The sequence below is a fragment of the Gossypium arboreum genome, chromosome 12 (genome assembly GCF_025698485.1).
Source record: "Gossypium arboreum isolate Shixiya-1 chromosome 12, ASM2569848v2, whole genome shotgun sequence".
Lineage (NCBI taxonomy): Eukaryota > Viridiplantae > Streptophyta > Magnoliopsida > Malvales > Malvaceae > Gossypium > Gossypium arboreum.
The window spans coordinates 90,641,877-90,668,211 of record NC_069081.1 but is presented as its reverse complement, the minus strand read 5'-3'; the positions used below and the strand labels follow the sequence as shown (position 1 = coordinate 90,668,211).

Here is a 26,335-nt window from a genome sequence, read left to right as displayed (position 1 = left end):
TTATTTTACTATTGTGCAACCGTTAAAAAATCTAACGGTCTCGATTTTAACAGTTATGATCTAATAGTTCCTTTTTCTAATGGTTACAAAATTGAGAGGCCCAAATTTTGTAAGCGTTGTGATCCAACGATCGCGAATTGGTGATGGTTTTGCTGGGCAGCTGCCAATGCCATGCAAGAAAAATCGACCTAAATCCCATATTTTTTTTCCTTCAAAATCGACATGAATACTTAATTTTTCCAATTAAATGATAATTACATACATATTCTTATAATTACAAGATATTCTATTTTAGAAACAACCTATTTGAAATAACAAGAACTTACATAGCAATTCTTTTCATATTGTAGTCGAGAAATATACCTTGAAAAGGAAGAAAAAAGAGAGAGACTGGAAGGTATCATTTCTTTTTAATTAACGGTTAATTGTACTAAATGTCCTCAAATTATCACTTAGATTTTAATTTGGTTTATAAATTTCAAAATGTTAGTCCTCAATATATTAATTTCATATCAATCATGTCCTTGAATATAAATTATAAATATGTGTGTATCTATTGTAAGAATAATTTGGATATAACATGTTAAATACAATGCCAATTAAATTTAATAAAGTTATTGCTTTCTGTTTAATACATTATATCTAAGTTGTTTATGTAGCAGATATACACAATTTTAATATACTCTTTGCCAACTCAAACTAACGAAAAAATTGATGGAACAATCTGATTGATATGATAACGATAATATGAAAGAATCAACTAAAATGTTTCGAAATGTGGAAAACAGCAATTTGATGCTAAAAGTAATTATCGACATCCCATGTACAAGACTCAAAATCAACATCTAATTTAACAGAAATATCAACACGATCTTGTTCAAAAATGTTGTCTTCTGGTAGCATCATTTGCTCGAAAAATATTGGCGCAGGGTTATCATTGTTAAAGTAATCACATAAACCACAATCCGCTAACAAATACTCATCTGAAAGGTTACTTGCATCTTTCGGGACTTGATCGGCATGTGAGTTATCTTCAGATTCTATTTGAAGTTCAGTTTCTTCGTTGGCCCTAAATCGGAGAACCGATGTAGGTGAAGAAAGAGCTTGGGATTCTTGGCTAGAATTATACTCAGAAATCGTTTCGAGTTCAATCTCCGATGTGGAAGGCGGTTTTACGAAGTTTGTAAGAGCGTTAGGGCCTTTTATTCGAATCGCGGCTCTATCGTAAACCAATGCAGCTTCTTCAGCGGTGTCGTAAGTCCCGAGCCAAACCCTAGTTCGACTCGTGGGATCTCTGATCTCAGCTGCCCATCTTCCCCATGGCCTTCGCCGAACCCCGCGGTACTTCACACCGTTAGACAAACATTGTTGCTGTTGCTTTTTTGATTTCATACTTGAAAGATTGCTCTTACAATCTTTGACCCTGATCCCATTTACGTTCCGTTTTGCTCTCCGATGCTCGGGTTTTTCACTAGAAGAAGAATCTGTGGCGTCGCCATCGGTAACACAAACCTTAACGATTCTAGAGGCTTTGGCATTGGACTCCATGGGAGAGATTAAACTTTGTTGGTAACTTGTGTAATTTTTTTTTAACATCAAATTATGGGATTTTTATTTTTATTTTTATTTTTGCTTTTTAAGGGAAAAGAATCAGTAAATGAAACGGTATTTTTCAAAGCAAAATTAAAAGCTTATGGGAGAGTCAAAATGCCAAGATTCGCTGTTTTAGGATTAAATAACTAATTATCCTGTTATTAATTTATTTTAGGTGTAATTTTGAATTCCCTCTCTCTACTACATAAAAATTACGTTAGAACTGTTCATGGACCAAGTGATACGAGTAGTCTGGCCCAACTTGAATTAGACTTGTATAATGAATTTTTGTTCACAACTCAACTCCATTCAACTTGAATTCAAATAAATAATTTTATTTGAATTTAATTATAAAATATACAAATATAATATATTATTTTATTATTCCTTGAACTGTAATATGAACTTTTGGACAGATCAATCTTACGTTGAGCTTGAATATTACTTTTTAAATCAAGTCTTGGCTCGACTTGATCTATAGGTAACTCTACTCTATGTTTTACCAACACTCATGCATAATTAATTAAATTTCATATATCGATATTCTAAAATTATGCATGCTAAAAGAAAATACAACCTAAGTCTCATGTTACAATTCAAAATAAAATAGTACAATTTTTGAATAATAATGATCAAGCTGAGACCCCTTCGGATGTCGTGTCCGCCTCCTAACCTAATAGGTTATCTGAAAAGATGGAAAAATAAAAGGAAGTAAGCTATGAAATTCAGTGTGAGTTCCATCACAAGAAAATTTAATGCAACCGATTAGCTTACAAAATCAAATCACATAGAGTAATTCACAATAGCATTTTGAGCATATCGGTTTATCAGATCAGCTCATCAATGTATATACATATTAACATATATGATCTCAAAAATCTCAAATAGTATGCACATGCTTTGTGAATACAATACAGGTTTAATAGAAAAGATCCCACCCTACTGCTACACACCATAGCTAGAGTTCCCTAAAACTCGTCTATCCCTACACACCGAGTTGTGGATAAACCACAAAAGTTGCAGATCATTAATACGCTATTAAATAATATGTAGATAAAACACCAGAGTTGCATATAATTTTATTTGAATTTAATTATAAAATATAAAAATATAAATTATTATTTTATTATTCTTTAAATGATAATATAAACTACTGGACAGATCGATCTTAGACTGAGCTTGAATTTTTTTAAAATTAAGTCTCGACTTAACCTGGCCTATGGGCTAATTCCACTCTGTCTTACTTCCATCCATAAATATTGAGTAATTTCATAACTACTACACCAAGTAGAGGTGTGCATGGGCCGGGCTAGGCCGGGTTCAGCTTGGGTCCAACTAAAAATTTAGGCCCGTTTGCTATGCTTGGGCCCAGCTTGGCCCGAAAAATGGGCCTAAAATTTTACCCAAGCCCGAACCGAATAAAAATGTTAAATCTCGGGCTCGACCCGGCCCGCCCATATTAATTTTTATATTATTTTTTATATAATTTTAAAATATATATAAACTATCAAAAATACTAAAAACATCAAAATAAATATTTCTCAACATATTGAAAATAAATTTTAAAAAATATGTATACTTAAATAACACTAAAATAGATGCAACTTAACAAACAAATGCTTCTAAAATAATAACAAAATTAACAAATGTGTTTAAAATAATAAAATAAATTTTATACAATATCCAAATAATAACAACAAAATAGTAGCAACATAATAGTAAAATAATAGCAAAATAGGGAGAAAACAATAAGGAGATAATATTTAAAAAATAGATTTTTTGTCATGTAGTGAATTAGGGCCGGGCCGGGCTCGGGCCAAAAATGCCTTACCCAAGGCCCGGCCCGTTTTTTAAACGGGCCTAATTTTTTTTGCCCAAGCTTATTTTTCGGGCCTATATTTTTGCCCAAACCCTCCCAAATTTTGAGTGGGCCTTCGGACCAGGCCGGGTGGCCCGGCCCCATGCACACCTCTAACACCAAGCACCATTTGATATTTGTTATTTTTCATTGTTCATATCACATTTGATATTTATTAATTAATTGTAATACTTTCAATTTGCATTTAACACATAAGCATAAAAAAGTAATTTATTAATATCTGACCTAAGATCAAATTGGTTTACAATATGATTCGAGTTTTACCATTCCCTAAAAAAATACAGGTGGAATCCCATGTGATGGTCTGATGGTTAAGGGTGTTCACCACCTCAAGTGTGGTTTGGGTTCATGTCGCGCTAGTCGCATTTGTTGTTCGGGCTTTGCCCTGTTATTGTACTTCACCATATATATATATATATATATATATATAGGTAAAATGATTTATTTGACCCTCTAACTTTACAACAAAAGTCATTTTAACTCTCTATTTAATTTTTCGCCTCTTTTAGACCTTAAACTTGCGTTTGTTTGTTAAATCACCCCAAAATGTATGTCACGTCAACAATTAATTATTTTAAAAATCTAAAAATAAAAAAATTATGAAATTATTAAAAAGTATAAAATAAATAAAAAATATTTTTAATTTTTAAAAACTAATTGTTAATGTGGTATATTAAATCAATACCACGTTAGCAAAATTAAAAAACGTTAATTTTTCATATATTTTGAGGTGAATTGACAAACAATATAAGTTAAAAGGGATAAAAGAGGGAAATTTAAATACACTATATATCTCTAACCTTAGGGGTGGTAGGGCCTAACCCTAAATTTTGTAAAATTTTATTTTAACTTTTAATTTTTTAAAATTTTAAATAAATAAAATAAACATATAAACAATAATAATATTATTAATTACATATAATTCAATAGGAATCGAGTTTTAAGCTTTAAACGAATGTAAATAAATTTATTCATGAACTCTAGTTAATTTCTTATTCATGCATCACAAACAAACCAACAGAATGTCTAAAAACGACAAGTAAGTGGATAATGGCAGCGAGAACGGGACACGGGAAGCTCCAGTCCCCATGTGGAAGAACATTCCCTTCGACCCAACACCACACACCTTCCCCACAAATGACAAAACCTACTACAAACAACTTAGGAAGAACAAGATCCTCCTTTTATTGAAACCAATTGGGTTAATATATTATTACTACTTAAATTTAGTCTTAATGTTTAATTTGCTTTTTAAGTTTTTTTTATCTTAATTTGATATCTAAATTTAGTTTTAATATTCATTTTAGTACGAATGTAAGTCTTTTTTTTTTCCCAGTTAAATACTCAAATTTAATTTTAATGTTCAATTTGATATTAGAGCATTTTTTCCTCAATTAAGCACCTTTGTTTTTTTATTAGACTACACATGTCAAATATTCATTAAATCACTTTATGTCGTTTGATTTGTGCATTAAACATTGAAGCTAAATTCATATACCAAATTGAGAAAAAAAACACAAATATCACGTTGAACACTACAGCCAAACACATATACCAAATTGCATATTAACCCAAATATTATTTCAAACACTTGAATTGGATTATTCTTGCATGAAAATAAAAATAAAATGAAATTCACATGTATTGCCTTACAAAACAAATTCATTCATTCATCAATTAGATTTGTTTTTGGTTCATCGAATTATACAAATTTATCCCAAATTTGCAAATTCGGTCCCTGATTTCAAAAAGCAAGTAATTGCAGAACCACCATTGAAACCGGTTCTCCAAAAGCCACCTGGATACAAAGACCCAAAGGCGGCTCAGTTTGGGTTTAGGCCGCCACCGCGTAAACCGGTACTCCCGCCATCTTTTAACCCAAGGAAACGAAATCGTAGTTTCTACCGTGTTTGTTGTTGCTGGCTCTGTATCTTCGTATTGGTCTTGGTTCTCCTCGCCGTCATTGGCGGTTTAGTTTTCTACATTTGGTTCGACCCGAAATTCCCCGTGTTTCATATTCGGTCGTTTCGGATAACCCACTTTAACATCACCGAAAGACCCGACGGAACCTACCTCGACGCCGCGACGACGACGAGGCTCGAAATGAAGAACCCGAACGTGAAGATAACGTACTATTACTGCGAAACGGAGGTTGGAGTGAGCGTCGGGGAAGGCGGAGTGAGACTCCGGTGGGAAAGACGGCGGTTCCGGGTTTCACTATGTGGAAACAGAGCACGACGAGCTTGAAAGTGGAGACGAAGGTGAGTAATACGCTGGTGGATGATTGGGTCGGGAAGAGGCTATGGAGCCGGTACCGGAACAAGTATTGGCGGTGAATGTGGAGGCTCGGACGAAAGTTGGTGTGAGTGTGGCGGTGACTGTTAAGTGCGACGGAATCACCATGAAAGAGCTTGACGGTGGTGACATGCCTAAATGCGTCATCGACATGTTAAAATGGTAAATAAAAAGATATTAATTATTTCAAAGATTTATAATTTTGATTTTACTCATTTTACTTTAAAATAGATAAATTCATCATTATATGTTACATTAAAAAGTAAATTAATTTTTTATGTTAAAATTTTTATCCATTTTTGTACTGTTAAAAATTAGCGTAGTTGACGGAATAACTAAACTGGTATTTAATGTGTATCTCATACTGACATACAAAGACCAGTTTTTAACTATAGAAATAGATTAAATTTTAACAGAAAAGCTAATTTACTCTTTGACTTAACGCAAAATAACTAATTTACTCTATTTTTAATATAAAGAACAAAATACAATTCGACTTACGATTTCCATGCTACTTTTACTTTTGATTCATACTATACTTTCATACATTTTCTTTAAATATATATCTATGTTTTAGCCCAACAGCAAGAATATTATATTTTAAGGCATTAGAGTTTAGGGTAATAATCTATTTCCAATTATAAAAATATTTAATAATTATTTTTGGTCATAAAAATATAGTAATTATATTATAATAAATATATATTTTTGTTTTTAATAATTTTAAAAGTTTTAGTGCATCAATGGGTACTTAAATTTGACACATTTTTACTGTAACACTTGTATTTTTTTGCTTATTGCTATATTTGGTAAAACTTATATTTTTAATATCTAAAATAACTATGTTAAATGTTTAACATCTAATTCGAGTATTAAGATTTATTTGAAGAAAAGTAATAATTAATTAATAATGTTGTAACACCCCGAACCTGTGACCGACGTCGGTGTCGGACACGAGGGGTTAACGGCCAAATCCTCTCAAGATACCAACCAATTTGACATTACCAGTCAGGCTGGAAAACTGCGTCACCGTCACCTTAAAAATCATATCTCGAGTTTCAAAACTCGGAAACTGGTTTCGTAAATTTTCCCTGAATTTAGACTCATATACCCATCCATGGATTTATTTTTAAAATTTTTGGTCGGGCCAATTGGTACAGTTTATTAGTTAAAGTCACCCATGTTACAGGGATCGACTGCTCTGACCTTCGCGCGTTACAACTTGAATATCTCTCTGTACAGGGCTTTAATACTGGTGCCGTTTGTTTCTAATGAAACTAGACTCAAAATGGAATCTGTACATATAAGGCATGACTCCTAATTCTTTCTGGATAATTTATGGTAAATTTTCAAAGTCGCGACAGGGGACCCAGAAACCGTTCTGGCCCTGTCTCACGAGAACTTTAATATTTCTCTGTATACTGCTCATATGGTCGTTTCGTTTCGTCCATATAAAAATAGATTCATCAAGGTTCAGTTCCATAATTTACTCACTATTTAATTCTACTTCTACTATTTTTAGTGATTTTTCAATCTCATCTCACTGCTGCTGTCCGCAACAGTTACTGCAGTAGACTATGCCAATTTCATGAATTTTTTTCCTTGGCCTTAATCATCCATCATACATGACACAAATTATGGCCACCTTATCAAAATTTGAGTTTCTTAGACTCGTGGTTATAGGTTCTAGCATCCCACTCGACGACCACATAGGCCATTTTCACATGGCTTAAAGTTTACAACCCGCAATTCGACAAAATATAATAGCCTATACATGCCAAATGTTCTTCAACAACAAAAACAATACCACAAGATTTCAGCCGGTGTGATGACTCCAACGACGGTCCCGATCACGCAAACAATACGAGTCCGAGAGACCTAAAATAGGTGACAAGAAAAACACCGAGTGAGTTTACAACTCAGTAAGTCATAAGCATTCATCAATCCACTGATAAAGTTACTACTACATGTACAACAAATGAGGCTAGGTACTCGTCCATATCGAATCTATACCATAATACCTCGGACCTTTCGGTCCAATCTCGTACCAATTCATACATCCACATTTCATATTCTACACAACAAGATAATCGAAGCATTTTTACACATTAACTCATTTTCCAGCACAACCATACAATTTCAATCATCACATAGATTTAAGGCTTACCAAATTCAACCCCAAGCATGAACGTATTCTCTATTCGTCATGAGCTCGAGGTACTTACCCGATTCGCTGTCCGGGATTAACTCGATAATGTCGCACACTCAGTGCCAATTGTAATACAAGAGCATATAGTGAATCCGCACACTTAGTGCTATATATTTTCAGCTCGCACACTTAGTGCTATAGAATCAAACTCGCACACTTAGTGCTGTACAATTTTAAACCCGCACACTTAGTGCCAATCTTGTCACCGTGTCCATTTATACCCGCACACTTAGTGCCGTGACCAATACCTTATGCATTTTGCTGCCTTTATACATTCAACAATGGCATCATTCCATACACATACATTTTCATTTAACACAATTGCATATATATTATGATCATTTAAATCAACACCAAATATATGCTTAATGACTTACCTTGTGTTAGGTAAAATAGTTCCAAGTCGGCTACTCGATGACCTTCGATTTCCCTTGTTGGACGCTCTCCTTTAAGATCTTGAGCTAAATCAAACAAATTTACTTCTCAATCAGACACATACACACGGCAACCATATACATTTCAAAGGTCAATTTATTCAGTATCATTTGTCCATATATTAGCTTTTATCGCATTTGGTCACTAGGGCGACCATATTTAACTTTCAAGCATTCATTTCTAATTTTAGTTAAACAATGCGAATGCCATTAGCTACTAATGACACACACACACATATAAGCACATTTAGCATTTGATACATTCGCCTTAGCATAATTTCATTAAGAGTCCCCATTAGCCACTTCACTCATCAATTATCTCAACTACTTGATAATTCATACTTATCATGCTAGCGAATATTACTTATTCAAGTTCATCATCTTCATATTCGCACTAACATCACAATCTCATATCATGGCGAATGCTCCTCTTAAACTATTGTTCATCTAGATTTAGCATGAAACAACAATCATCACCCTTGTTAGTTACCCTAGCCGAAAACCTCACTTATTCAAAAACCAAGATTTCAACATGGGTTACCTAAAGAACTTGATAACTAGTTCAAATCTCATCCATCTAACTTACTAATCAAATGTGTACAACATTTCCACCATCTTCTTTAACATCTACCATGGTCGAACGTTCATATCACCAAAATTTTCAAAGATTTCGGCATGGTTAAATAAGGGGCTTAGAATCTAGCTTAAAACCATGCTAAGATTTAAAAAGCTAACTTGAATTCTTACCTTAATTTCCAGCTCAAAGTGGCTGAATTTCTTCCTCTCTTTTTCCCTCTTCTACACGGCTAAGAAGAACCAAAGTATGAAGCCTTTTCCTTCTCCCCTTTTTTTTTTCGGTCATGTATGAGAATGATGGACACATTTTTTTTTTCTTTGTTTTCTTCCTTTAATTTTTCATTAGTTTATTTCCCATGCTTCTTTTTTTTTTTTTTTTTATTCCTCCCTACATAATCCATTAACTAGACATGTTTGAAACATGTTCCCTTGCCCATAACTTGTCATGGCGGCCACTTATCCAAAATAAATGGAGTATTTGACATGCAACTCCATTTATTTTACTTCATTCTTTATTAACCTCTTAAAATAGCCACATATATTTAAATCCCTTCACATGAGTCCTTTTCTTTCAATTCACAATCAAATTAACTAAATCAAAGAATTCAAAATTCACACATGTATTTTCACATATTCTAGACAATAAATATTACGTTCGAACATGTCGGTGACTCGGTTTAGCGGTCCCGAAACCACTTCCCGACTAGGGTTAAATTAGGGATGTCACAAATGTCATCAACCAACTTTCATTAATGTTTAATTTAGTCCTACTAATAATAATGGAGGGAAGTAGAGAGTTCTAATTATGCCAAATTGGAATAAAATGATTCAATCTCAAAATTCAATATAAGAAAGGGATTAAAACAATAATTACACCTTTAGTAAAATATGAATAAATTTGTAATTGATGAGTTTGATTGTGCTAATGGATATGGTTGCTTTGATTGCAGGCTCAATATTCATTGACACTACTTCACATTCATCAAACACTAATTGGATAATACAATTCTTTGAATTCTGAATGAATTCTGAATTCTGAATAAAGCTTTAGCAAAATTTTCTAGATTAAAATATGCTCAAGATTCATGAATTCTTTGTATTTTTGGAATTTAATTCTCTTACATTTATTTTAAGAAATTTAGCCTCTTTATTTTTGAATTTAAAATACAAATTCAATTATTATTAGAATTTAATCCCTTATATTTATTTTAAGGAATTTAGTCTTTTTATTTTCTGGATTTGAAAATACAAATTCAATTATTTTAGAATTCAATCCTCTTACATTTATTTTAAGGTTATTTCTCGGATTTGAAATTAGAAATTCAATTGTTAACACAATTAAAATTTTTATATTAAATTCAATTTGCTACAAAGCTATTTAATGAGTATTTTTATTTCAAAATATTATGCTAGCATATTTAACTGAATTTTTTTACAATATTAATAATTTGAAACTAAATTTTAAATTTTAAAAATAAAAGAAAATTCTTTAAAATAAAAATAAAAAATTATTTTTGTCTTTGGGTTGAGAAATCTCAAATCACATGATTGGCTTTTTGTCTGAATTATTGTTTTTAAAAGCCAGCACTTGAAGTCTTCTTCATAAGGTAGCTAAAAAAAAGCTGTAAATGTTTAAAGAGATGAACTAAGATTGCCTTACTAAGGGTGTAAATAAGTTGAATTGATTGCGATAAGAGTTTAGCTCAAAACTCGAGTTTAATACTCGATATCAACTCAATTCAATATTAATTTTTAAATTTAAAACTCTTTAAATCAATAGAAAATTAGCACATATATATGTAAAACAACATTCATAAGTTTAATGGTTAAATACAAAATTAATATATGAACTTGACTACTTCTCTTAAATTGGTACTTATGATTTTGTTTGTCCCAATTTAATACTTTTTAACTTTTTTTCTGTTCAGTACTTGAGCTTAACAACATTTAGATTTTATTGACGTGATAGTATTAGCTACTTACGCACCGGCTAGTTACGCGGCGCCGTCACATGTCGCACAATTGGACCATTTTTATTTTTCTTTTACCAGATTCTTTTAAATATTATTATTTAATAATATTATTCCTTTAAAAAAATTTCTTTACCATCGTCTTCGACCTCTTTTCTCTTCTATCTCTTTCGTTTTCTCCATCACTTCTTCGTTTCTCATCTCTTTCGTTTGCAATGCAAATAGGGTTTTGTGCTCTCTTTCGTTTTCCATCTCCTTCGCGTCTTCTTCAGCAAACAGAAAATCAAGTGCTCAAAATAGGGTTTTCTACTGCCATTGCAGTTTAAGGGCTCCCGTTTGCAACATGAATACTTCAAGGAACAAAAGGAGAAATTTTTTTGGTTGTGCAAACCTCAAAGAGGTAAAATTTTGCTTTTTAATTGTTGGTTTGAAGGAAATCAGGGTTTAAATTTTGGTCTGCTATTATTGGGTGTGTAAAAAATAAAGAGTTTAGTGATTTGAGTTGAAACATTTGTGCGAGTTTGTATACTTTCATTTTGTTGCAACTTGGGTTGAAGAATTATTCTGCAAATTTTAATATTCTGATGTGTTTATTGTCTGTGAGAAAAGAGACCGGAGGTTGTGATAATGACTCAAAATCGAAGTAGGGGAACATGGAAGAATTGAAATCTTAGATCAAAACACTATGTATGGATGGTATGAACTGCAAAAGAAAACTTCTTTTTATGAAAAAAACCCCAATATAAACCACATCACATGGAAAAAAGAAAGAAAAAGAAATCTCAATCGAATACTCAAGAAGACTGAAAAAAAAAAAAACCCAAAGTAGGATAATTTTGATTCAAATGCGATTCCAGCAAGATGAAACTAGGGTAATCGATGATGAAACCAAGATTCTTTCAATGAGATAATGAACAAATTTTTTAGATGACTAAGATGATGGAAGGGTTTCTACAATAGCGGAGATGCTGAAAGGTTTTACCATCAATATTGAAGGATGGAAACATCTGGTGAATGGATTCAATGAAGATTTTAATAGATGAAAGGTTTCCCAGAGGTGATGAAAGGTTTTTTCAGGAATCGGTGGAAACCTTTCACTAACCGGTGCATGAATGTATTTTAATGGATTTTTAATCTTTTAAGAAATTATTTGAATCATTGTTTTTTAAATTAAAGGAATTCGATAAAAATAAAAATAAAAATGGTCCGATCTTGGGAGTGCAACATGTGGCGATGTGTGAATGGTCAAGGCTATCACGTAACAAAATCTTAATGTTGTTAGGCTTAGGTATCAAATTAATGGAAAGAAAAAAAATTCAGGTACCAATTTGAGACAAAAAAAACCATAAGTACTAATTAAGGAGAAGTGAACAAATTCGGTACTAATTTTATATTTATCCCTAAATTTAATGGTTAAAATTTGAAACATTGATTAACAGGCAAAAATGGTAATAAAGAAACAATAGAATGTGTTGCAAACAATGATGTTTGAACTAGATCGAACTGGTTAGATCGAGAATTGATTGAGGTACTAATCCAGAGAATGGCATTGAATTGATTTACTAAGAATCGATATGGACTGCTCAAACAAGTAATTAAACTGATTGAATCAAAATTCTTTTTTTTAATAATTTTTAATCAAACCATTCAAATCTATCAAATTAACCAATTAATTATCTGACTGATTCAACCACTAATACAAATATCTAGGAGGTTGTCCTCTGTACAAAACAATCAAGACCCAAGATTTTGAACAAGAGAAGTCCTATTCTTTAGACTTTCAAAATTGAATTACTTTACTTTTAGTTTTAAGGTTTTCTTCTCTTTTCTTATTTAAAAAAAAAAGTCTAATTATTGATGGACTTTCGTTAAATTTAAATTTATGACATTTTAATATTAAGAGGTTTGATAAGAAAATTTAATGTTTGATTTATGACATATATTCAAATTGAGTTAATATATAGTTTGTCCTTTGAACTTCTCCAAAAGTACCTAATTAGTACCTGAACTCTTTTTTGAACTTGTATTTTATCATCCAAATTGGTACCTTCGCACTAACACAATTTGTTTATGCTAATGTGGCACTAACGGCCAATCTAATGATAACATGTAGATCTTATCAGTATGCCATTTGGCAAGATTAAATTAAAATATTTAAAAATAAATTAGTCAATAAAAAAGTGCATAAATTTTTGTCCATGTTCATTATTGATATGAAAAAAAATTATACTTTTTTATTAATTTATATATTTTTATTTTTTTAATTCTTGAAATTTATATTTGTCACATGACATACTAAAAGATTGCCATGAATCACCAATGAATTGGTTATCAGTGCCATGTCAGTATAAACTATCGATGTTAGTGTATAGGTACTAACTTAAGTGATAGAATACAAGTTTAGGTACCAACTAGATCCAAAAAAAGAAGTTCAAATACTAATTAAGTACTTTTGGACGAGCTCAAGGGACAAATTACATATTATCTATTAAACTTTTATTTTAAAAGAGTAAAACTTTGCTATTGATCCTTGTACTATACATAAGTCATGAATTTGGCCTATGTACTTTCAATTGGTAATTTTAGTCTTTGCACTTTCAAATTTTAAAATTAAAATTTCAGTCCCAACTAATCTATAGTTATTAAATTTGTTAAATTGAATTATACTATTTTCAAAATCTTATATGAAAACTATCATATGTATATTATTTTCACTTAATACTCTAAAAATTCATATCGTTGTAGTTAATGTATCAAACAGTTAAGTTACTAAATTCACGATTTACATGCGATACATGACTAATAACATAATTTGACCTAATAGACTAACTGTATGATTGAAATTTTAAAATATATAAATTAAAATTAATTAATAAGAACTAAAATTGTTTAAATTAAAATATAAGAACGAAATCCACAAGTATCACATAGTACAAATAGTACAAGAATTAACAACAAATTTGGACTTTTTCAAATCAAACAAATTGAAAAGTCTCAATTTTATTTTTTCGTTGTAAAAAATTTAATTATGGTTTTAGTAAATTTGTGACTCAAGTCTCTCTAATTTCACCTCATTTAGAGTTTGTTTTTTTAAATTCAATCTTAATACATTTAATTTACATTAACTGAATTTCCGCATGGTTATAAATCAATTCGTAGAACTTAGAAGAATCTTATTATGTCAAATTGAAGTAAAGGGATTGAATCATAAGTTTCAATACAGTTAAAAGGACTAAAACCAGATTTGAACCTTTTTAAAATGAAATATGATCCACGCTTTCCTTTGTCGTTCACTCTTTCCCATATTATCCATTCATCTAATCAACATCAATAATATGATAAATTTATCTACATATTAAGAAAAAATCTCATACGAATTTAAAAACTGTATACATAATGTATAAAGAAATTCTTTCCAAAGGAATTAATTGGTACATTTCACTTTAAGGACAAATATCAAATTTATAATTTAATGTGCAATTAATAATAATCACGAAACTGCAACAGAGAAAAAAATTTAACCAGTCCCATTGCAAAATGAATTAATGAATGATAACTGACTGTACAAGTGATAACGCTAACCTAACGTTTTTTTTTTTTGGTAATCTAATTATATATAATATGTCATCTTAATTTACCATTCCTGTGAATAAAAATATAATAAACAAATATTAACATATGAATATTCAAATATCACAAGCATAATCGACGATAATGCTATATAAACATAGTAATTATCCTATTTACTTGTAAGTTTCATGATTTTTTTCCTTAATACAAACCTAAATAATACGCCTGAACTAATATTATTCAAATAGACCAATGAAATCTTAATTTAATGACAAATCACACATCACACCGTCATTAAAAATTTGCATAATCATAAGAGATTTACATAATTCCACTATTTTCAAGACCCTTTCCTAAAGGATAAACACTAATTTCTCCTTACTATACACTACTTGTTTCTCAGCTTTCTCATCACTCTGATTTTCAAATAAAAACCATAAATCAGTTCAGCCATAAGAAAACTACAAAAAGAAAAACAGAGTTTCAATCCTAACAAACACTATCAAGTCCCTCTGCTAATTGTTAGTAGTAATAATTACATGCCAAAGCTACGAGGTTTCCTCAAATTTAATGTCAAAAGTAACTAAGGCAATGGGTAATACCTCTTCTCCTTGTTCATGAAGCAGCCACAGCATCAGCTCTTGGACTCGGATCAAAGAGTTGATGCAGTTTGGCACCGGAGTTCGACTTTTTCTCGTACATTTCACCCTCTTTGTCTGCTTTCTTGTTCATAATTATATCCTTTGCATATCCTAGTTCACCGTTTTTCAATCCCTCCTGTATTACAAAAAGGCTTCACCAGTCATTACCATGGAGTTTAAGAAGGGGTGAAATTTCCAAAAAGTTAAACTTCCCTACCACTAATGTAGCATTTTCTAGCCTTAGTTTCTCGGATTTTTCGGTTAGTTGATTTATTTCTGATCTAAGTGTTGTGTTTTCTGCAGTCAAGGATTCGACTTTTCGGGCAAGCTCTTCGGTCTCGGCCTACAAAACAATGCAGTGCATTTAGCTTCAGATAATTCATTGTCGTACTTCATATCTGTGATTAGTATGTTTTAAAGCAAAAAAGAAACAAGATATATTTCTTATACCTGCTTCCTCAACCTTGATCTTCGAGCAGATTCTCTATTAGACTGTTTCCTCCTCTCCCGTTTCAGCTCCCGTTCCTTCTATTTAAATTTAATTTAAGTTAGCTACGGCTTAAGATAACAGAAACAACTCGGATCATGGGCAAGCTAAAAAGGATAGCTTTCAAAGGCAGGGTAGAAAGAAATACCTGCAACCAGATTTCAGATGGCATTACACGAGGTACATTTGTAGGACTGGACTTGGCAGGAGGGTTACTAAGCTCCAAGGATGTGGTCATGCCAGGAGGAAGTACGGATCCAACTACTTTAGGAGAAATGGTTGCAGTAGCCTCTCGTGCAGCGACTGGTTTAGACCTTGCCTCATTATTCCCTTCTACACCTGCTAACAAAGAGACCATAATCAATTAGCCTAAACCTGCACAAATGAAAGTGGGACTAGAATAATTTAAATCTCACTCTTTTCATCACGAAAAACTTTAGCATATCAAGCTCAAGAACCCAAGTACCACACATACAAGTTCTCAGAAGTGCGACCGCGTATCTCTAATGGGACTTCCTATTAGTTCTCATAGGTAGAATTTTCATTTAAAGCCAGGACATACAAGACACAAGAAACTCTAAGTTTAAAAGCAGACTCAAATCTTAGTGAATTAATCTGTCTTTGAAACATCATGCATCCAAGTATAGTTCCACACCATGATATCAATCACGAAAATCACAAAGGCTAACATGCATACCAGAAAAAAGGAAAGGGGTGATGGAGAGGCGGGAGTATATCTTACCAATGGGTGGGGTTCCCTCCCTGACTCTTTTCCGTCTTGTTTGATCTGCCTGATAGAGGACATGCAATGACAAAACAAGCATTAGTATTTGGACCCTAATAATTGTTTAATATATTGTTCAAATAAAGTAACTTGTACAGAAATGAAAAAGTAGTTGGAAACAGGTTAACCAGATAGAAATGAGATCTCACCCCAGTTGTATTCCCATCACTATCATCAATGGAACCTTCAGTCTCCGCACTGTCCACATAATCATAAAAATTAGTCTAGCCGCAACAGATCAACTGGGAAAAGTTCAACTGGTAATGCAATCTCCTACGAATAGGTTGCTGAGGCATAACTTTGATATCCTGAAGAATACTAATTTGTCCAGAAAAGATGAACAAACCTCTGAGATGGTCTGGGTTCAGCCCCACTTTCAGCATTCTCTGCAGTACTATTGCCTATTGACATTGCAAGGCCATCAAATCCTTTCAGCTTCTTCATTAAACCTCCGTTTGTATTCCCAGAGGACTTTGTAGGTGTTTCTGGAGCTGCCTGCATTACAATGCTCTGGTTATATTCAACACCAGCTTAAAGCATAAAGCAAAGACTGTCAACTTCCCAGCTAACTCATTCAAGCTGTGTATATGCATGTGTATCAACAATAATTAAAGATAAAAATAGCAACAGTTTGAAAAGATTAATTCAACAAAAGAATACTTAGTTCTTACTTTAGGTGATGATGGAACACCATGACCATGTGATCCCTGGATTTCAGAAGCAAACAACGCATTAGAATATAACATGAGATATAACAGAAGCAGAGCCCTTGGTTTTATTTATCATTTAATTCATATCCTGATGGAGGGGGATGGATGACTTCAATTTTCCATTTTTAAATTCAGTGTCTCTGAGTTATGCTGGTAAATGTTAAGGAATCCACCAGTATTACTAGTTCGTAACCATTAAAAAAGATTACTCATAAAGCAGCAAAAATGGCTAAAATTGTACAACAGTATGCGTATGACACACACCAAAGCATAATAAAACTATGCATTCATATAAAAAATCCAAAACAAGGTAAACTCCTAGATTTTTCTTTTTTGTTAATAACACTCCAATTAGAAGATACTGATGAAGCGAACTTACCATAGGAACCGTAGGATGCACATAAACTCCCCCATGCGGGTATATTGCTGCATAAGGTGTCCCATAAGGTGGCATGATAGCCTGGAAGAGTAATGTTAGTTACAGAGGAGTTGAATGTAAACTTAAATGAAGTTATTAAATGCACTGGAGCATTACCTGTGTTGGCCCCCACATATAGGGGGGAGGAGCATGGCCAGATGCTACAGCTGAGTTATAATATGGTGGCATAGGAACACGAGGACTGTAATATGCCTGAATATGTAATAAAGAACCATAAAATCCCCGTCAGAAATTCCATTGAAAAAATGCCTCAAAACAGCAGCAGGAAAGAGGAAACTAAGTGCATGCATAAAGTAGATAACCTGCATGGCTGCCCAATCGGGATAGACATGAATATTGGTCTGGTCCTGCGGATAGAAAAGGATTGACCAGTAGTCAGATACGAGCCTTAAAAATTAATCTCCACAAAAAGGTTAAATATTAAGCCAATTCCACTACAACGACCATTGGATAATCATACATAGCATAGCAAATGTTCTTTTCCACAATAAAATAGTGCAGCTTCTTCCTAGTTTCAACATTTAAACAGACATAATCTCTCAGCTTACCGGTGGTGCCGGTGAAGACGATTTGTCAGATTTAGATGACTTTCCTTCATCGCTGCTACCCATGGTCAACCACCAAAGCTGAAACTTAACTTTGAGAACTTTGTTTGACTATCTCTCAAACTGCAATCAAGAAGAGAAACATGAAATTGTGCTTGATAACAATATGAATGGTTTAGGAAAAAAAAAAATCATGGAAGCAATTTGGCACTGAATTGCGATTAGATCCAATCATATTGATTTAATGTTAGAATTTCCATAATGCTCTATGTAGTTTGATGATATCATCAAACTCATTATACTTCAGAATAACTTTTTTCGTAAAACAGAAATATATATATATATATACACAATTATGACGTTACTGAATGCTCAAAACGACACCAGATCAATGAAAGTTAAATTTGTAATCATTGAACTAGCTTGATGCAGTCCATCAATTTTCTCTAGAAACAAACACGAGTTTCAGATTCGTACTTCTTAATCTTTAATTAGACAGAAAATTTCACATGCAAAGGCCAGAATATATATCTATAGATATATATATATATGAAAGGCCGAGGGTATAACCGTCTTTCAAGTAGTTTGTCACTCACACAACGAGAAAGTACAGATTTCTGCACTTTTTTTTTTCCTATGAAATAAGATTTTCTTAAATGAGTCCAAAAAAATTTTAAAAAGAGAAGAATACTTTAATTACTGCCGTTCCGATTTTCTTCGTCTAATTCCTAATCAAAATTTATTACGAATTTACGAGATCTATGAACAGATAAACGCTAAAAATTACAAAAAGAAAATCCCACGAAATTCCGTAATGATTTGAAAAAATAAGCCCCAGCTCACAGATTCTATTTTGTTAACAATAAAAAGCTTCGATCGTTGTAGCTTCAAATTGAATCCATTTTACTACATTACCTCACCAAATAAAATAAAAAAAAAACCCAGAAAGAACAAAATTGAAGTATAGACTTTCCAGCACGTTTCATCAACTTTCTTAGCAACCAAACATAACCTTACGCATTAATCACTAAAAAATAACGCAAAAAAAAAAATACACGCGGAACTTCAATTTCAACATACCTTGAAAATATGAAATATCCGAAAATCTTTCACTCTGCGAAAGGATAATTCAACAAAATAGTCAAAAAGACTGCATTAATCTTTACTCAAAAACTGAACAAAAGTTGAGAGGATTTTTTTATTTTTTAATTTATTTTTTAATTTTTAAATTTGCTTTAGCTGTGGCTGGGGTGAACAAGAAGAAGAAATGAAGCGCCAGCCAAGGTAAACAACCACGTCACCAAACACGTGTCGTATAAAGGAGCGCTGTCTGTAAATACACGAGTAAATTGCACAAAACTTCTCAAAATTATAACCCTCATTCTAAACTGATATTCAAATTTTAAAATATTCTAAAAACATCTTTAAACTATTGATATTATATCAATAAAATCCTTTTATTACTAAAATTGTTAATTTAGCTATTAAATGAGACTTAAAATCTTTACTAAATAACTAAAAGTGAAAATTTTAAAGAAATGATATTGTAAAAATAGATGTCGTAGAAAATTTTAAAGAAATGATATTGTAAAAATAGATGTCGTAAAAGATTTTGTCGTTCATTCTCTCTTTTTTTTATTTTATTTTTAAAAGTTATTCTATAATATTTTACTTTTCTTTAAAATTTTCATTTTAGTTATGTCACATAAGATTTCATATGTCATTTAATGATTAAATTAATGGTTTCAATAATAGAAGGCCTTGATTGATTTAGCATCGATAATTTTAGAATGTAATTAGAATATTTTGAAGTTTAGAGATCAACTTAAAATAAGAATAATAGTTTGAGGATGATTAGTGCAATTAACTCTAAATACACCGGATATACGCTGGGGGGACAGTTTTGGTTGTTGAGTTGGACCCATTTGATATTCGCGTTGGCCAATTTTATATATATTCCGACGTCACCTGAACCGTACACGTGTGCGTTAATGACTCGAGCTACGCGTCTCGGGTAAGGTTTCCAATTTATTCCGCACGTCATGTGAGCTGACGTGTCATGATTCATTTAATTTTTTTGTTTTTTTAGAAAAAAATTGAATAATTTAATTGTGTGAGATTTAACTATAATTAATAGATCTTTTCGAATCCACCATTGGCCACACTTTTCACGACCTATTTGGGTCTAGCCTTTATTTTGCCACGTAAGAATCATTTTCTTGTTATTTTTATTATTTTAGCTCTGCTTTTTTTTTTGTGTTTGCTAAAATCAATTATTTTAAAATTAGACCGGTGATCATAGGTTGAATTGATTAAATCGATCGATTGATCTTAATTAAATAAGTTATTATAATTATAAAAATAAAAAATAAAAATCAGTTCAATTATCAACATAATTATTTTTTATCTTGATTCAATCGATTTTAAATAGTTTGCTCAAAATTCTATTTAAAATCAGTTCAATTCTATTAAGATTGATATATTGATAGTCCAATTAATCTAACTGGTCGATCAAGTTAAGTTTTCCGATAGCCATTGATATATGCTAAATTTAAATTTTGAAATCCAAAAGTATAATGCCTAAAATTCTATAAATAAAATTGAAGGATTAAATTTTATTATATATTTACAAAGAATACATAGACTTTAAGCATAATTTAACTTAAAATTAACTCAAATTGTTTTAAGTTTTGTTTCAATTAAAATTTTATGTGGGCATAAAAAACAGTGTTTTAACTGTTTCGATGCATTTTAATTTGTTCCAGTGAATATAAGCTTGTATCGATTAGCAAAAATTTACATATATTAAATTAAAATTTATTTTTTATTTTAATTTATTTTAATTTTAATATTTATATTTAAAATAAAATATAAACAATAAATTAATTTATTGTGCTTAATTAATCATTTTAAAATTTATATTTAAATATAAATATATTTATAGATATGTAATTGAAATATGTTTATATGAAAATATAATATGAACAAAAATATTTAAAACTACCTGTCAACTTGAAATGATACATCAAAATATTTGGTATCAATATATATTAATATAAAATACATGATCAATATAATATTAATTAAATAAATTTGTAAAAATCTCTCTAGTTCCTTTTAATTTCAATATTAAGCATATTTGTCCCTTTCAAAAACAAAATTTAGAGCAATTTAATTTTTATTAATTTTGTAAGTGAATAATTAAAGATAACTAATCATAATGTTAATATTTTTGTTAATTGTAAAAAAATTATTGGCATAATAAAAAATTAGCATTCAAAGTTTACAGATTATGTCAATTTTGTTTTGATTTAACAAATTTAACTTATAATTTTGTATATTCGTCTATTTATATAAAATATATAAACATTGAGGGCTAAAATTATTTATACCAAAAATATATATAATTAATGGGAAACATTAACATCGTAATTAATTTTGTTTAGTTGTTCACTTTTGTAATTGAGAGTAATTAAATTGCCCCAACTTTTTTAAAAGGACCAATTATCTAAATATTCAAATTAAAAGGGACAGCAGAAGCGTTTTTACCAAATAAATTAAATAAACTTTACCAGGTCATGTCACGGCAGCGCCACGTGTGCGCTTAAAGTTCCTTATCTTCGTCATTTCATAAAATAAAAAAATAATAAAGAAAAAAAACTTTATTAAATTTCAACTGCTCAAGCTCACCTCTGACGTAAAAGGGAATCGACGGCCGATGTTCAAACATTCGTAAATCGAAGGAACAGAAATGAGCCACGGTGCCTGGAAATGAGAGAGCATATTTGCCAACAACAAGGTCTCCTGTCCCATCATCTGTGAATGCTATAAATTCAGCATTATTCGATTTTTCATTGTTATATTTTGTATTTATTGATTCAGAGACAAAATTTAAAAATTTATTTTTAAAATTAAAATAAATCATAAATTATTGAAAGATTAAAATATAATTTTATTATATTAATACATACTTTCATAAAATTTTGAGAAATTAAATGACAAATATATCATTTTGGAGGATCGAAGGCTCCTGCTTCTGCATCTTTGAATTGATTTTACGCTGTGATTATTTAGGTATATGTTTATCTTGGTACTGTAATTGTAAATATATTATATTTGTAAATTGTAATATTAAACTCAAAATAATTTTTAAATGGTTAATTACATCATACGTCCTCCAATAATGATTTAGATTTTAAATTAATATCTAAATTTAAAAACATTTTAATTGAAAATTTCAAATTATTTAACATCATTACAATTGTATCAAGTTCTTTCGTTAACCTAATCAATGCTATCGATTTTTTAATATGTCATATTCAAATTATTTATATGACATATACATGTGTTTATGTCTTACTTGCGTCATATTAAAATTGGTATTTAACATCTAAAAGGACTACTAATGTAATGAAATTACCTAATTGATGCTTTGAAAATTGCATCATATCATCTTGAAATTTAAAATTTGATTTAAAGTCAAAATATATTTAAAATATTTTACAAATGTTGAGGTCTCGAAATTTAAAATGTTTCAATTGAATTCTCAAATTATTAATTTTATGTCAATTAAATTACTCAATTATTAAAACCTTTAATAACTTTTAAAAAATTTAGACAAGGGAATGCGTTATCCGATAACTTAGTTTATTAAGGGTCCCTTTGGATGAACGTTTACATCCAGTGTAGTGTGTTCAGCTTTATTTTTGTCTCACGTTACAGTATCTAATCTCACCGCCGCCACCGTTATTTTAACACTAACTGCAAGTAAATATATCGTCCATCCAAAAAGACCCTAAACAACTTGGGTGGGTCCTAGTTAACTTAGACGAGAAGAAAATATTGACATCAAATCTGATTTTATATAATTTAAAAAATATCAAATATTGGATAAATCTATATATATATATATATAAATTTTGTTCCCTAGATGTCTCAAACCATGACATTTATTTCCAATAAAAAGTTAGATTTAATCTCTCAATTTGATAGTTTATTTTATATTAATGTATGAATTTTTTATTTATCTTTTTCAATTTAATCTTTAAATTTGAATTCCATTTAAATATAGTGATGCAGTATTATAAGATTTTGAAGTTTGATGGTCTTTGTTAATAGGTTTTATATTATTTATTAATTTATCTAATTTATATTAATTTATATAAATTGATTGAATTGATTGGTAAATACTTTCCTTTTGGTATCATTACAAGTTTATAAATTAGGGAGAAGGATGCAACAACCATGACTCAAATCTTGTATTTAGAGGTGTCAATGCAAAATTTTAACCACTTATTATCTTAGGGCAGGCTTTTTCCTGGAATAATATAAAAATATTATTTATCGAAATAATATAAAAAAATTTAATTACTGAAATAATATAAATTGTGTATAAGAACTCCAATTCGACATGGTAGTTGATGATTTGAGGTGACTACGAGGTAATGATTGTGTCAGAAAGAGGCATAAAATTCTCGTAATCTTAAATCGGCAACTGATATCTCGATTTAGGTTCTCAATAGCTTGTCATGGCGAAATTTTAGAAATTTTATTTATTTTTAAATTTTAAAGAGTTTAATTTTTATAATTTTTATTTAAAATATATGATTATTATTTTTTAAAAAATTATAATTTTGAAAATTTTATGTTTTTATTTAAAATATAAAAAATTTATTAAAAATTTTATGTAAACCAAATTGAAAAAATTTGTAAATGCTGAGAGCTAAAAATGTTATGTTACCTTTGATATTATTAATTTTAACGACAAAAAAAGATGGAGGGTCATGTTTTTAAATAAAAATTATAAGTACTCAATATCTCAAAATTAAAAGTATAATAACTAAAATTTAAATTTTAAAAGAGTATAAGAACCTTTGAATATTTAAACTTACAAATTATATACAGTAGATGATACATCAAATACAAATCCAAATAATGAAATTACGTATCAAGTAGTTTAAAATGGACTAAAAAATTTCTTAAAAAAAATTAAAATCACATATAAATGTTTTAAAAATCATAAACACTAAAAAGCAAGTAGTAAGTCTTCAAATTAGGAAATTTAAGTTTTAAATTACTATTTGCACCATTTGAGAGTAAAGGTATTCATGGATTAGGTTAGGTCGAATTCGAGCTAAGCTTAATTATAATATTAACATACTTTATGATTACCTAAACACAGTTTAAAATATGAGTCTAAAATTTTGCCCAAGTCTGTTTATATTTATAAAAGACTATTCCAAGCCCATTTTAGACCTGTCCACATTATTTTTTAAATTTTTTAAAATATTTATATTAATTTAATTTAATATTTAATACTTTTATTTTTTATTTATTCAAAATTTTTATATAGTCATCTTAACACTATTTTAATGTTTGCACTAGAGTAGTATTATATATTTAGTATATGTTTATTTTTTGATATGCTATAATTGACATAATATAAAGTATTATAAACTTAAAATTGAGTCGGGCCGGGCTCGAACATTGAAGGTTTAAGTTTGAGCCCAACTCATATTTTAAACGAGCATAATTTTTTTGCCCAATCCCATTTTTTAGATATAATATTTTTGCCAAAATCCTCTTAAATTTTGAGTGAACCTGAAAAGTAGTTCAAACCATAATCGGGTGTATTATAAAGTTCAAGCTTATTTAATTTTTTTTTGTCTAAAATAGATATTATTATTTGCACTTGCAGTGAATACTTTTGGTATGCATAATGGAATTCAAGCTTTAAATTACTATTTGCACCATCTGGGAGTCCAAGCTAATTTAACTTTTTCCTTCTAAAAAAGATATTATCTGTATAATTTTTGTCAATTTAGTCTTCACCTTTTAAAAGTACATAAAAAGTTTAATCAATTTAAAAAATATTTTTCACATTTTAAATAAAAATAAAAATTTTAAAAATAAAAAATATTTTTAAAATAAAATTATAAAAAGATAAACTCTTTAAAATTCAAAAAATATTTTAAAATATAAATATTTTAAAATTTCGATATGACAAGTCATCGAGAACCCAAACCAATATGTTGGTTGCCGATTTGGGATCTGAGGATTCCTTGTCTCATTCGACACAATCATTGCCTCATAATTGCCCTAAATTGTTAGTTGTCATGCCGATTTGGGGTTCCCGAGTTCATATTATTCGATAATTAAATTTTTTTCATATTATTCTAGTAAATAATTTTATTTTCATGTTATTCTGAAAAGAAAAAGTCTTTAGGCTATTAGCAATTAACCAAAGTATATTAAATGAATATTCTTATAGTATTTAAGTATCTAGTTGAGTTAGTGTTATGAGTGCTCGAAAATTAACTCGAATCGGAAAATGATTAAAAACTCTTTTTTTATAAAGTAACAAATATTATTATAAAATTATTTTTTCTTTTATGTTTTATATAAAATTTACAAAAAAAAAAGAAATATGTCAAACTCAAAATAAAGATAGAAAAACACTCGAGCGTAATGAAAACGAAACCTATGACATTATAATCTTCAAACTTTCAACTTTGCCATTTCAACCGAAGTCTTAATTTATTTTTATATTAATTTTTTATAAATATATTTTTACATAATTTTTTTACCCTTATCAGGAGATGTGCCATAACTCAGGATTCAATTAATAAATTTGAATGTGTAATGAGGTATAGGTTATATTCTAATTATATTCTCACTATGCATAGTTGTCATGTGTGAGTTTTGTTTGATTAGGTTTTGTTTCTTTGTTCATTTATACTTTTTCATTGATTTACAATTGCTCGAACATGTTTTCATAATGATATTCTACTGTATTTGTATTTGTAAACTCTCTTAAAATATTGGTACATGATTATTTTGCTAAAAGTACCATGGATAGTCATATTGGATTTTGCTTCCTCTATTCAAAAGATGGGCAAATTAGTTCCTCTACGTTAAATCAAATAGCAAACTGATCATTCCAGTTAAAAATTCTATCCATTTCTATTGTTAAAACCCGCTCCCTGTACACCAGAATGAGGTACATATGGTACCACATGCGTAATTGTCTAGTTATTCTGTTAACTACACCAGTTTTTAACAGTAAAAATGAATGAATTTAATAGAAAAGACTAATTTGCTATTTGATCTAACCTAAAAAAACTAATTTATCAATTTTTAAATAAAGAAAATAAAATACAATCTAACTATTAATTAAAAACATCTCTATAATATTTTTACCAAT

The 26,335-nt window shown here is 30.0% G+C and overlaps 2 protein-coding genes across 7 annotated transcripts; both read right to left on the bottom strand.

The window, feature by feature from the left end:
* Positions 1-798: 798 nt before the first annotated feature.
* LOC108477497 (ethylene-responsive transcription factor CRF6-like) lies at positions 799-1,603 on the bottom strand. The gene has a single exon (XM_017780043.2). The coding sequence runs from the start codon at positions 1,594-1,596 to the stop codon at positions 799-801; it is 798 nt and encodes a 265-aa protein (XP_017635532.2). The 5' UTR covers positions 1,597-1,603.
* A 12,505-nt stretch (positions 1,604-14,108) lies between these two features.
* Positions 14,109-19,434, bottom strand: LOC108477208 (G-box-binding factor 3-like). Of its 6 annotated transcripts, XM_017779682.2 has the most exons (14): positions 19,213-19,434; positions 18,136-18,255; positions 17,890-17,934; positions 17,684-17,779; positions 17,528-17,608; positions 17,110-17,145; positions 16,785-16,933; positions 16,588-16,636; positions 16,397-16,445; positions 15,803-15,996; positions 15,618-15,695; positions 15,385-15,510; positions 15,129-15,303; positions 14,109-14,599 (listed from the first exon to the last, which is right to left on the bottom strand). In XM_017779682.2, the coding sequence occupies exons 2-13, from the start codon at positions 18,196-18,198 to the stop codon at positions 15,142-15,144; spliced, it is 1,128 nt and encodes a 375-aa protein (XP_017635171.1). In that variant the 5' UTR covers positions 18,199-18,255; positions 19,213-19,434; the 3' UTR covers positions 14,109-14,599; positions 15,129-15,141. The 6 variants fall into 6 exon arrangements, with proteins under 6 accessions (XP_017635171.1, XP_017635170.1, XP_017635173.1 ...); XM_017779681.2 differs by lacking the exon at positions 14,109-14,599 and having other exon boundaries at positions 14,763-15,303; XM_017779684.2 differs by lacking the exon at positions 14,109-14,599 and having other exon boundaries at positions 14,763-15,303; positions 15,618-15,692.
* Between the last annotated feature and the right edge of the window lie 6,901 nt (positions 19,435-26,335).